Below are 13364 nucleotides of genomic sequence, written 5' to 3' on the forward strand. Positions count from 1 at the left end.
GGAAGTGTTTGTGCTGTTTTGCTTTGAAGCGGCCATTTTGAGCTTGGTTGGGTGGTTTGACGAATCGCAATAAAACACAAAAAAAACCTCAGCCCCCAACATAAACCCACCAAAAAAGTCTCAAGCACCAATGCTTGGAAAGACGCACGTCGTCTGCTATTTTGGTCTGGATCGGCCATTTTAGGCTCATTTTGACCCGTTCCAGGTGTCCGTCAAAGACAAAGTCATCTTCCAGCACCACTTTTTAAGTTCAACCGTGTATACTAGAAAGTAGGGCTGGTTTAAAAAAAATCGATATCGAATTGATTTTCCTTTTTGAGCCTGATATCGATTCATAAAACCGCCAATCGATAATTTTAATATCTCCTTTTTTCTCTCCATAAATTCATAAGAAAATAGAATTCTAAAGGCTATTTTTTTACATTAATAAAAGACCTGACTAATTGCACTTTAACTCTTTGACTGCCAGACGTTTTCAGAAAAGGGATGCCGTGGGTGCCAGCCGATTTTAAGCATTTTGACTGATCTTTCAAGGTCCACAGAAAATTATGTGTTTGGACTATGGAAACACACATACTACCAAATGAAAGATTGGACTCTCATCTTTCATCAGAAAAAAAAGTTTGTTTCTACCTTATTCCGTTTTTCAGTAATCAACAATAGAAAATGGTTAGTTTCACCTCTGTTTTGAAACAAACGTCTTTTAACGTCTTTGGCACTCCTCCATAGGATTTTACTAAACGTTATTTAACGTTTTTGGCAGTCAAAGAGTTAATAATGTGTAAAAAAATAATAATAATTAAATAAATAACAGGTGACGTGGGGACAGACCAATAGCATAGATTTGTAGAGAAGGAAAAAAAATCGACCACATTTGGAAAAAAAATTTTTTTTCAATTATGCCTGTGGAAATTGACGCATGTTTGTTTTTCAAGCGATCCCAGAAAGAGGGAATTAAACAAATACAACTTTTAAATAAGGCCAACATTTTTGGCAGTCAAAGAGTTAAGACCATTCAGAATCTTTATTTACAATTATTGAATTATTTAAACATTTGCGGCCTCCGCGAAATTTAATTTAGAATTTGTTTGTGGCGTTTTTCATCATGCCCTTGAGAATTGATGTTCCATAATTTATCAATATCGAATCGGGTAAAATCGAAATTGAATCGAACTGAAACCTTGCGAATTGAAATCGAATCGATTTGAGGAAATTCGAATCGAATTGTGAATTGTGGAACGTGTCAATTTTAGCGACTACGTTAAGATGTGACGTGTTCCGGCCACAGTTTGACCTCAGCTTTTAGTTTGAAGTCGTTCAGCAGGTAACGGTTAGCCTGGCGACTTTGTTTGAAAAGAGTGCCCTGAAAAGATCATCATTCCATCTTTTGGAAGATACTCAAAGGGAGAGTTCAGTGAAAGATTTATCAGCTCTCATCCGGCCCACTTATCGGCGTCTAAATGTCATCCGTCGGGCTGCGTCGTTTTGGACATTTACAGGTGCGAGAAGATGGGAAATGGATGGATGGATATATTTCCTCCTTTTTTTTTTTGGGAAACCGTTATTTGATCCTTTTGAGACTTTGGACATTCATCTTCAGCCAAACGTATGTTTTGACTCACACCGTTTAAGATGGGCGGTGCGACTTTCAGGAGTGTTAAGTTGTCAATTGCAAAGTACAGAATGTCAAATGGAAGACGGGAAGTATCGGAAATGATAGTGGCACGCAAGTTTTTTCTTCCCGCAGTATACTAAACTGGACTGCTCTTATTTACTTATTACGAGAAATATACCATGAAAAAATGGGTCACGACAACTACAACATGATACAATTCAGTCCAATTACGATGTGACAGGATTCATTTTGACTTTGATGTCATTCTTCCGATTACGATGCAATATGATGAAGAAGACCGATTGTGAATTTGCCATACACGATTCACTGAAATGGTTCCTGAAATCTCCCCGGCTTTGCCCTCCTTTAATCCTCCACCTTCGCTTTGTCCCTTGAGCGTCCGCCCGCCGATGCCCTCTCCCGTCGCCATGGTAACCATTTTGCCGATTAGCCCCCGTAACCCAAAAAGTGACAATTCGTAAAATCATATCAAATAATTTTTTCTTTTTTTTTTCTTTTTTTAATAGTCATCCCACACACTGAAATTTGTTTTTAACTCATTGACTTGCAGCCATTTTCACTGAAGCAAACCCCTTCGCTCCCGGCTGTTTTGTTGGATTTTGACTGATTTTGCAAGGCCACATAATTATTGTGTTCTGTTTCTGTTTTGCAGCAATTAGCATTAGAATATCGCTAAGTTTCATCATTATTCACAAATCTGTTTAAAACTGTGGGGAAATGAGCTTTTTGCAACATGGCCCCGGTTGATCTCTTATACTCTGCTGCCACCTGCTAGACATGTTTGTAATAACTACCATTGCTTTAAACGACCTCTTCGGGTCATAGCCTGCATCAAAGCCTTCTGTATGCTCTTGCATCAACAAAAAACATTTTAAAAACGTATAAATACGTCTTTGGGACACTTGGAACGTTTAAAATAGAACATATGTATACGTTTTTGGGAGCAAATGAGTTAAACACGTTTACATAATGGTCACGTCAAATTTGAGCCGCAATTTAAAATACCCTAAATGTAATTCTTTTACTCTGAAGTTGACCTGACCTAAAAAATACTCCAAGTACACAAAATGATCAAAACGGATCATTTTTCAAAAAGCAAGTCACTCATCAGACCGTACCACTTTACAGTCCAGTTCAGACAGAAAAACCGTGACATAGCGGTGGGACACCGTAGACCGCATCAACGTGCAGAAAAATCCCATTAACACGGGTTCAAATCTTCTCATCATGCCTCATCGACTTTCCGTTCCGCCTCCCGTCCTTCCCCGCGGGCTCCTCCCCCTTTCCACACCTTGACGCGTTACATCACCCGACGAGATGCCACGGACGGCGCTAATCCCTTCATCCCTCCTCTCAGCCATTCGGATTCAAAGCCACGCGCTTTTGTATGAGGAGCGCCGAATCCCTTCCCGTCCTCGGACTTGCATGCGGGGCCGTGCTTCCTGTTATTTGATCAATTGATTATGTGGATGGCGTGCGCATGCGTGCGCGTTGGAATACTCGTCACAAGGAATTTCCTTGACCCAAAGACAAAAGCGTACTAAGGACCAGTGACACATTTGTAAACATGTACAAAGTGACTCCTGTGCAATCCGATACTAGTGATATCGGTACGATACGATATATACACGATATGTTTTTTTTCAGGGCCAATACCGATTATTAGTAGTCAAAGACGGCGAGAGCCGATATTTATTTTTCCTAAAAGGGATCAATTTGGAAGAAAAAAAAAATGCAAACTCCAGCTCTTACATTTTTTGAATTTCTTAACTTTATCGAACAACTTTTAGGATTCGTAAAATATTGGAGTTCAAAAAAATAATCGGAGTCAATAGACATATTTTGTTTTAAAAATCTAAGAAAAAGTTGAGGGATCTCGCCGGGGGGCAGTAGCATGTCTTCAAAAGTAAAAAAAAAAAAAAAAAAAAAGTAAATAGCTCCCAATTGTTAAAGTTTCCCAAAATTTCAAAATATCTGAAAATTTTCAATTTGACTTTTCATTTTAAACAAACCAAAACAGAAGGTGCAGAGAGTTCCCATCGTCAAGCGGCAACTCTGAAAATTTACGTAATTACTTCCCTGAAGTGAACACTTTTTTTTTTTAAAAACGGATCTATTATCGGCCGTATGCTTCTTCAAAATGGCCGATGCCGATATTTGTCATAAATGCTGAATATCGGATCCGACACAATTACAACGCAATCCATTCACGTTAAGTTGCGTAATTCCGCTTTTACTGATCCAGATGTCTTTATTATTTACGCGCACCTCGATTTCACAATTTAGCTTATTTTCAATTTTGAAAATGACAAATGAATCTCCAATAACGTTCTGATTTGACTCCATTGAGGTTGTGATGCAACTCCACGTGACATCCGTCCAAAACCACAATAAGATGAAGACCGCAATGCTGACTCTCTGACAGCTCTTCTACCCACGCGCACTTTTGTTTCCCGTCACGGCTCTGCGCCGCTAACCCGGCTGCGCTTCTTCCTCCTTCCTGTGTTCTTCCACCTCCAGAGGTGGCTTTCATGGCGACGGAGGTAATTAGATTTGCCTTTTAATCCTCCAGCCTGCATCAATGCTTTTGCTATATTTGAGTCTGTGTCCAATCGACAGCATTTTCTCCAAAAAACAACACTGATCTTCTCTCTACTGTGCGCAAGACCTTTTAATAGGAAAACCCGGCTGAAGTTTCCAGAAATGAGACTCTTGATTTGGAATTCTGTTGTTCTGCATGCGGTCGGGAGAGGAAGTGTTTCCAATGTGTGTGGCAGATTGAGGAAGTGTTGTTTTTAATGGTGCCGCAACTAATCGGAAAAGATCCTTCCTGGTATAGCAAAACGATTTGTTGCAATAGAAGTCAAAACACACCTGACAACTGCAGTGCTTACGATATCGAAACACAATCGGTTGTTTTAAAAAAAAAACAAAAAAAACAAAACATGATGATTTGATATATTTTGAAAATCCACGAGTGACGGCGAACTAACGCTAAGTTAGTGCCGCTTTGTAGCAATAGAAGTCAAAACACACCTGACAACTGTAGTGCTTACGATATCGGAACACAATCGGTTGTTTTAAAAAAACAAAAAAAAAAAAAAAACATGATGATTTGATTTATTTTGAAAATCCACGAGTGACGGCGAACTAACGTTAAGTTAGTGCCACTTTGTAGCAATAGAAGTCAAAACACACCTGACAACTGTAGTGCTTACGATATCGGAACACAATCGGTTGTTTAAAAAAAAAAAAAAAAAAAACATGATGCTTTGATTTATTTTGAAAATCCACGAGTGACGGCGAACTAACGCTTAGTTAGTGCTGCTTTGTAGCAATAGATGTCAAAACACATCTGACAACTGTAGTGCTTACGATATCGGAACACAATCGGTTGTTTAAAAAAAACAAAAAAAACATGATGATTTGATTTATTTTGAAAATCCACGAGTGACGGCGAACTAACGCTAAGTTAGTGCCGCTTTGTAGCAATAGAAGTCAAAACACATCTGACAACTGTAGTGCTTACGATATCGGAACACAATCGGTTGTTTAAAAAAAAACAATTAAAAAAAACATGATGATTTGATTTATTTTGAAAATCCACGAGTGATGGCGAACTAACGCTATTTGCGGTATATCTGGTCGCGACACATTTATTTTATTTTATTTTTTTCTAATATAATGTATATTTATTACATTTTCTTGACAACTTTTTGGGTCGTGGCCAGTTTACTCGGGTGACCCGCCCAAGTCTTAACTTGGTGTGGGATCCACTGACACTCTAAAAACAGTTGGGTTAAAAGTAACCCAATTATGGATGAAAATTGGACCGATCCACTTTACGATAGCTGCACAATATATCGAAAAAATATCGATATTACAATATTGGCCCATGCAATATGCATATCGCAATAAGTTTCATATGGACTTTTAATGCTTTTATCTCAATTTGACCAGTCAGCCGCTAACTGCGTTGTGCACCGCCATCCAACATTATCGAGAGGTAATGACATGAATTTCCCACAGAAATGGCGGCATTTTAAAGTTATTTAAAGTTGTGTTGTTGTGACCTCCAGCAACGGATGTTCATCAGCGGGTCGGCTCGCCGTCCGACGCGTCACGTTTCCGTGTTTAAGTTTGAATTAGCTCCGCTTTGCCGTCCGTTAGCAATGAATGTCCGTACGGAAACACCAAATATTAGTTCCGGCTTTTCCGCGCAAATATGTTTTTAAAAATTACTGTATAAAGTATTTTGATGTAAATATCGATTTTAACGGGAAAATCCGACTTCTAAATTCGGGTGAACGGAACGGAACTCCGCCGTAACTTGAGGACTCCTTGTAATTGAAATTTTGAAAGAGGAGGATACGATTGACTCCAATTATAATGCATTGCCGATTATATGATATAATTGAGTCTAATCACGATCTGGAGCCAATCTCGATTCATGCTTTTTTTGTACCTGCTCGTATTGCACTGGAAAAGTCTATTTTTGGGTTTTACTACCGCCCGGTCATATCAGTCACCGCCATTGATGGCAAAAATCTTGCGATATTGAATTGTGCTTTACTCCGCTTCTTTGACCAACCTGAATAATGCCTCAGACATAAAAGCGGCGCGCTTCTAAATCAATTGCTACATTTCCTATCGGCCGAGAATATCAAGGAGAGCACTCGGTATTGAGTTGTTCAAGTTTGTAAGCGGAATTGTAATTTGTGCCCGCCGTAAAGGTTAGCCATGTTCTCTCGAGAGTCGCAGTCTGTCTTTACTCAAGCAGACGCGGCAGAGATGAAGAGTAAAAGCGCACCGGAGGGAGCCGGCACGTTACTTTTTCCCCGGGCCCGAATCGCACGGATCAAACATGAAACACTCAACGGACTCATTTCAGAATCCCTCGCAAGCTTCCGTGTCACTAACTTGTCCAAAGTCATCATGTCCCCCCCCCCCCCCCCCCTCTCTTTCCGTGTCTTTAACATCAGCGCCGTTATCCGGCTGGCGTCGCATTGCCGCGCCAACCCTGGCAAACTTTGCTCACCTCCGGCGACGTGTGTGGTTTTCGCGAAATCTCACGCGACCCCCACACTTTTCACTTCAAGCCTTTTTTGTTCCCGCTGATTGTTGAAAGAAAAACATGTCACTGTAGCACCCAGTGCCAACCTCAAGCCCGAGCTCATCAAGAGAACCTGTAACTCGAGACCCCAACGCTAAGACTTAGCTCCTGCGCTAATCCCAAACTCTGGCCCGTAAACCACACCCCTAACCCGACCTCCTAACGAAGTGGTGGGCTAACTCGGTCCTGCAGGTTTTGGGTGTTTCCCTGCGCCAACGCAGCTGATTCCAATCAACACGATCGGTATCAGAAGGGAAACATCCAAAGCCTGCAGGACTCCGGCCCTCGAGGACCAAGTTTGCCCATGCCTACACCTGAGCCCCCTTCACTAAACCCCAAAGCCTGGCCTTTTTTCTTTTTTTTTTATTGTTTTCCCCCAGAGCCTGGCCTTTTTTTTATTTTTATTTGTTTTATTTTTTATTTTATTTTTTTTCCCCAAAGCCTGGCCTTTTTTAATATTTTAATTTTTTTTAATAAATTATTTTTTTTCCCAAAGCCTGGCCTTTTTATTTATTTATTTATTTATTTTTTCCCCCAAAGCCTGGCCATTTTTATTTTTATTTATTTATTTATTTTTTTCCCAAAGCCTGGCCTTTTATTTTATTTTAATTTTTTATTTATTTATTTATTATTATTATTTTCCCCCAAAGCCTGGCCTTTATCACAACTCCTTAACCCGAGCTACTAAAACGACCTGCTAACCTTTAACCCCTAAACCACGTCCCTAACACTGGCCCTTTAACGGCAACAACACATCCAAGGTCCTAAACCGGGGTTGACCGATTCCGGTCCTGGAATTCCGGAGTCCTGCAGGCTTTAGATGTTTCCGCCCACTAGCACACCTGATTCATATCATCATCTGATAATGATCCTGATCCTCAGTATCAGGTGTGTTGGGAGGCGGAAACATCTCAACCCTGCAGGACTCCGGACCTCCCGGACCGGAATTGGTGAACCCTGACCTAAACCCAACAATACCCTTACCCTGACCTGCTTCTGTTTAAGCCCTCATTGTTTGCTTGGCACAGGTCAGCCCGTTCCGTCACGGGCTTATTGCGAAAGAGAGAAACGAGATTGAAATGACGCTTTCGAGGCAAAAAGCTGACAGAGTAAAACAGCTGCGACCACTGAAAGTAGTTTCATCGATCGCCTCGCGGTCCCGGCGCTCTTTAATCCTCCCCATTTTTTTTTCTTTGCTATTTGCCGTCAAACTTTAGCCCTGTATGTTGCAAAACTCAGTATGGATGCCCAGACTGTGTCTCGGTCCCTTATCAGAATCTCACTTGGACGTTTTTATTACTTGTCAGGTAAAAGTTTTTGAGAAAACACCAGCTAAAGTTCTTCTCCGGAGAAGGCGGTGTTGGTCCAATGGAGATGATACCAGGATACCAATTTCCACAATTAACTCATTCACTCCCAGCCATTTTTTACTGAAGCAACCCCCTTCGCTCCCGGCTGTTTTACTGGATTTGGACTGATTTTGCGAGACCCACAGAATTTTGTGTTCTATTGCTATAAAACATGGGAAGATTAAAGTCTCTTCTTTTATCTGTTTGCGTTTTGCAGCAATTAGCATTAGCATATAGCTAAGTTTCATCAATATTCACAAACCTGTTGAAAACACTGGCAAAAAGAGCTTGTTGCAACATGGCCCTTGCTTGATCTTTTATACTCTGCTGCCACCTGCTGGCCTTTTTTTTGTAATAACTACCATTGCTTTAAGCCCACCTCATGTCAGAAGCTGCATCAAAAAGAAAAAATTAATAATAAAAAAATTAAAAAAAATTAAAATACTAAAACAAACAACAAAAAAAAAAAATATCTATATATATATATATATATATATAAAAAAGAAAGAAAAAAAAAAGAAGCTGCATCAAAGCCTTCTTTATACCCTTGTATAATTAAACATAAAAAAAAAAACATAGAAATTCCTTTTTGGGAGAGTGAAGGACAAAGTATTAAAAAACGTACACATTTTCGGGTTTGAATGAGTTAATGTCAAGAATCTATAAAGTCTTTACCTTACTGCAAAGCCAACCCCCTTAAAGCCTAACCCTAACCATAGCCCCGCCCCCTAACCCCAATCCCTCCCCATTTCCTAATATTTCACGCCTCCCCGCCAACATCCCGTCACTCCCACACCCGCTTGTCCTCCCCCAAGGAGGAACGATGGCCGATTTGTGCCTTTGGAAGGGATTTGCACCACTGACCTGTAAATAATGCATGCGCTGTTCCGGCACGTGTCGCAGTTGGCCGTGTCCTGTCCGGTGCGATAGGAGAGCCTGCAGGGGAGGGAGGGAGGGAGGGCGCAAGGTGAGAGTGGCCAATGTGTCATCATTACAGGCCTTGTTAAGCCGCTTCCTCGCCGGCGTGCGTCTCCCGCTGGTTAGCGAGGAGTCGCCCCCCCCCCCCCCCCCCCCCTCGCCCAACGTCCGGCCAGCGAGAGTCGTCGGGGGCATTAGCCACGCTTCGCCGATTGAGAGCGGAGGTGAGTCGGCGTGCTGCGCTAAGAGCTAGCTTAATCAAAGCCTGACCACCCGATTGACAGCATTAGCTCACAATTACAGCCGACTCACAAGGGCACAGAAACTCATTATTTTTCGACACTGTCAGTTCATCTTTTTATTGTTGTTCTTTATTAGATGCGGCTTAAATGTCAGGCTACAGTTTACCAAAAAGCCCCATTTGCTATTTTACTACTTTGACTTTATGTTTGCACAATTCCATTTTTCGTTTCATCTCAAGATGGGGGATCAATTGAGTGATAGCAACTCTTTCGATTGGCTGGAATTGATTTGATATTGAAGCAAAAATTTGAGTGCGCTACTTTGCTGCAACCAGCAGAGGTGCTGTTGAGTCAATGTCAGCTCATTATATGTTATTGTGATTTTTTTTATTCTCCACACTTTTTTTTGCCGTGAAACAACTCCCACATAATACTTCCGATTTACACCTTTCGAATTTCAACTTGCTTCAAAAATTCACGCCTCTCGGGGTATATACCATCTGATTCCACATTACTTACAGTATTTGCACAATTTAACGATAAATATCAACTCCCCCCCCCCATTCATTTTCAATGGGACTGACTGACATTGAACATTTTCTAAGTACCACTTTCCACGCTCACTACCATACATACAACTGATCATCAAGTGCATTGTCCAATAAACCAGGAGGTTGCAGGTTTGAATCCCACCTCCGACATTGCAAATATATCCATGACGGGAGAACCTGGGTTCAATCGATCAACTCACCCGAAAGCAGACGTCGCAAATATAGCCGGCCACTTTTTTGTCGCGCACGTCTGCCATTCGGCTCGCTTCATACCCGTCGCTTCCTTCCACATTTTATTTGTCTTTATTGAGCTTCCAAATAATGGCGTTGGCTTGTAATCGATATCCCGTTACGTTCTATCCTGAGTGTCCTCCATCCAACTCGGATTATTCAATCATCGGGCAGCCCTTGATGATGAAATATGGCCATGAGTAATGCTGTCTTGAGATTGTTAACTCTTTGACTGCCAGACGTTTTCAGAAAAAGGGATGCCGTGGGTGCCAGCCGATTTAAGTATTTTTGACTGATCTTTCAAGGTCCACAGAAAATTATGTGTTTGGACTATGGAAACACACATACTACCAAATGAAAGATTGGACTCTCATCTTTCATCAGAAAAAAAAGTTTGTTTCTACCTTATTCCGTTTTTCAGTAATCAACAATAGAAAATGGTTAGTTTCACCTCTGTTTTGAAAAAAACGTCTTTTAACGTTTTTTAACGTCTTTGGCACTCCTCCATAGGATTTTACTAAACGTTATATAACGTTTTTGGCAGTCAAAGAGTTAAAGACGAATCCCTTTTTGACTTGGTCTCTCAAGTAAAATATTGATATTTATTAGAGCCTGAGCAGGCGCTGCAAAGGCCTTCTTGAAATCAAATAATTTCCCCAACAAATGAATTGCTTTTTTTTTTGTTTGTTTTTTTCGTTTCATCAAGCCCGAAAGCTCAACACTTTTTTTCAAATGTTTGTGAACACGTGGAAAGTTACGCCGAGGACCAACGTGGAAGTGAGGGGGAGGAGCTTCATTTAGTCATGTGCTTTATCGCCATCGATAGGGATGACCTCATTTCGTTATTTGCAGCAGTTGGCTGACACAACTATTGTGGCAGGACGTACAGAAAATTCTCAACAACGTCAAAGTCTTGACTTTGTTGCTGAAACGGCAACTTTGGGCAATTATGTTGCCCAACGCCTGCCAGGGAATTTGTTCAAATAAGCTTCACCTTGAAGCGAGTACCCTGGACAGATGGGGGGGCGTCTCATTGCAAAGGTTTCTTCTGCTCTCTTAAAGTTTGCTCATGAAAAATGGCAGCTTTCAGCTTTTTTGAACAAGTGAATGCGAGAGCATCTACTGAAGAATCATTTTTTGTCAAGTGCTTCACATCTGTATTGCATAGAGACCGCCAGCCAATCGTCTGGCATCTGTGAACTGCGGTTCCAGCCCGAGACTCCAGCGCGCAATTCCCAAGTCCACTTTTCTTGTGTTTTAGGCCTCGTAAAGAAATTTTTTATTTTTTTTTTGGTGCGATTGAACCCCTTTGAGTCGACTGCAGGCTCATTTCTTCCTAAGGCAACAAAGCACTTCTATTGCTCCCTCCACTCGAACCCGGCCACAAAGATAGCTAGCATTTTATGTGGGTTTAATGGGATGTTTCACTCGGAGCAGATGTAATATTCTGTCTTGAGCACTGCAGAAAGGCTTTTACCTCGATTTTGTGTTGGTGCGCGCGGGCGAGGGGGGGGTGTCGATATCTCACAACTCTTAAATGGAATATTCGACATTGGGCTGTTTGATGAGCCCATCATCTTTTGCTGCTTTATTACCACGTTCGATGGATGTTAGCATTCTCATTTCAGCTCATCATGTCTCCTAATCATTCTCTCGCCAACGCGCCGCGCCAGTCAAAAAAAAAAGACAAATTCAACACCTATCGTAAATTCCCCGCTCCTTATCTCATCCTTTTCCCGCCATATGCGCCGACAGATATATCGGCGGTGTGGATGCGAGCGTGGTTATTAACGCCGTTGTGGTTGCGCAGGTGATACACAGCAATATTTTTTTTTACCATTAATTAAAGGTGACATCTTTCGGAGAAGTGACTATTGAATTGCGTGTATAAACATATTTGGGTCTCCAGAAGTCCTTGCCTTACGAAGTGACACAAAAAAGTTTATTGATATGGAATTATTTATGTAGTAGTTGGCAGCCACTTGGGCGGAGATCCACTTTCGGACTTGGCAGAACCATCATTTCAGAGCCTCCAAAAAAAAAAAAGTGTTGTTGGCTGCGCAGGCTCGTTTCTGATCAACGACGCGATATGATGTTACATGCTAGCAGTTAGCATGCTAGCTAGCATGGCCACTGCAGCCTGACACATCTGTATGATTGTTACTCAAGTGTCAACATTCACAAAAAAAAGGGGAAGGCAGGGAAAGAGGCACCTCTGCCTTTTATATGCATAATCAAGGTATAAAAAGGGCGTGTGTTGCGGTAGATCACAGAAAGTATGTCACGATCGTGAGAGAAAAGATGACAGTTCAACGGAGGGAATGTTAAAAAAAAAAAAAAAAAAAAAAGAGCCACTGACGGATAACGCGAGCGACGAACAGCGGGCGTCTTAATTGTGAATTTGTAAATAAATAATTTTGCCAAAAATATTTGGCATGTTTCTTTTTATAAAAATCTCGTTTTCTCCGCTTTTTGGTCAGAAATTGTCATCCTTAATAAAACACCCCATGTTGTTGTACTGCTGATTATCAAGGAACAGAAAAAAAGCTATTTAAAAAAAGCCTTATTGTTGTGGTGAACGAGGAGAAACCACTCTCGCTAAATTGTCACGCCACGCGATACTCTTGAGTCTTGACAGATGAGTCAGGATAGTTTGAATTATAATACAATAAGTAGAACAAATATGGAATAGATCCATTTGTGAAATTGTTGTCCTGAACGACTCCACGTTCTGACTTGCGTACCAATGTGTCGTCACTGGACCTGAAAAGCCGTGCGTCACCGTGGACTCACACGCTGTAGTCGTCATAGTAACTCATTCTTGATCCTTGGGTTATTTTTACTGAACCAATTATTTTATTGGAAGCTATTGGTTTTAATTGGAAAACATGGCACATTATCCCCCCCCCCCCCGCCCCCGTACAGGCAGTTCAGGGAACTAATCAGGGATGTGATTTTTCCGCTAATTCGCGGAATTCCGCTTTTTTTTATCTCCCCCCCCAAAAAAAAAAAAATTCAGATTTTTTTTTTTTTTTTAGTAGTTGATTGTGTATGCACATGATTCCGACAGATAACATCTACTGCTATAACAAAGACATTTGTGGTGTGCTCTAATATGAGTTACTTTTCATTTGGTCATGATACAATTATTTGTTCATGAAATTTGAACTCTTCAACATTATTTATGTGTTAACTTAGTAATCACATTAGTTAGATATGATGATATTCTCAGTGATCGTTTTTAAAAGCAAAGGCAGTCCAATGTTTTTGAATGTGACTGATTTTGAGTTGACTAAAACTGCCATTTTATATGGGATAGTTCAA

At 41.0% G+C, this 13364-nt stretch overlaps 2 protein-coding genes across 4 annotated transcripts in view; one reads left to right on the top strand and one right to left on the bottom strand.

The window, feature by feature from the left end:
• The window catches only part of dock1 (dedicator of cytokinesis 1), a 104606-nt gene that overhangs the window by 42543 nt on the left and 48699 nt on the right, over positions 1-13364 (top strand). The gene's annotated exons all lie outside the window — the stretch shown is intronic.
• Positions 1-13364, bottom strand: part of insyn2a (inhibitory synaptic factor 2A) — a 32413-nt gene that overhangs the window by 6471 nt on the left and 12578 nt on the right. For both annotated transcript variants that reach the window (XM_077551214.1, XM_077551212.1), the window contains one exon: positions 8963-9034. In XM_077551214.1, the coding sequence (XP_077407340.1) occupies positions 8963-9034 (72 nt within the window). The remainder of the gene's footprint in view (positions 1-8962; positions 9035-13364) is intronic.

This window comes from Vanacampus margaritifer, chromosome 18 (assembly GCF_051991255.1).
Source record: "Vanacampus margaritifer isolate UIUO_Vmar chromosome 18, RoL_Vmar_1.0, whole genome shotgun sequence".
Taxonomy (NCBI): Eukaryota; Metazoa; Chordata; class Actinopteri; order Syngnathiformes; family Syngnathidae; genus Vanacampus; species Vanacampus margaritifer.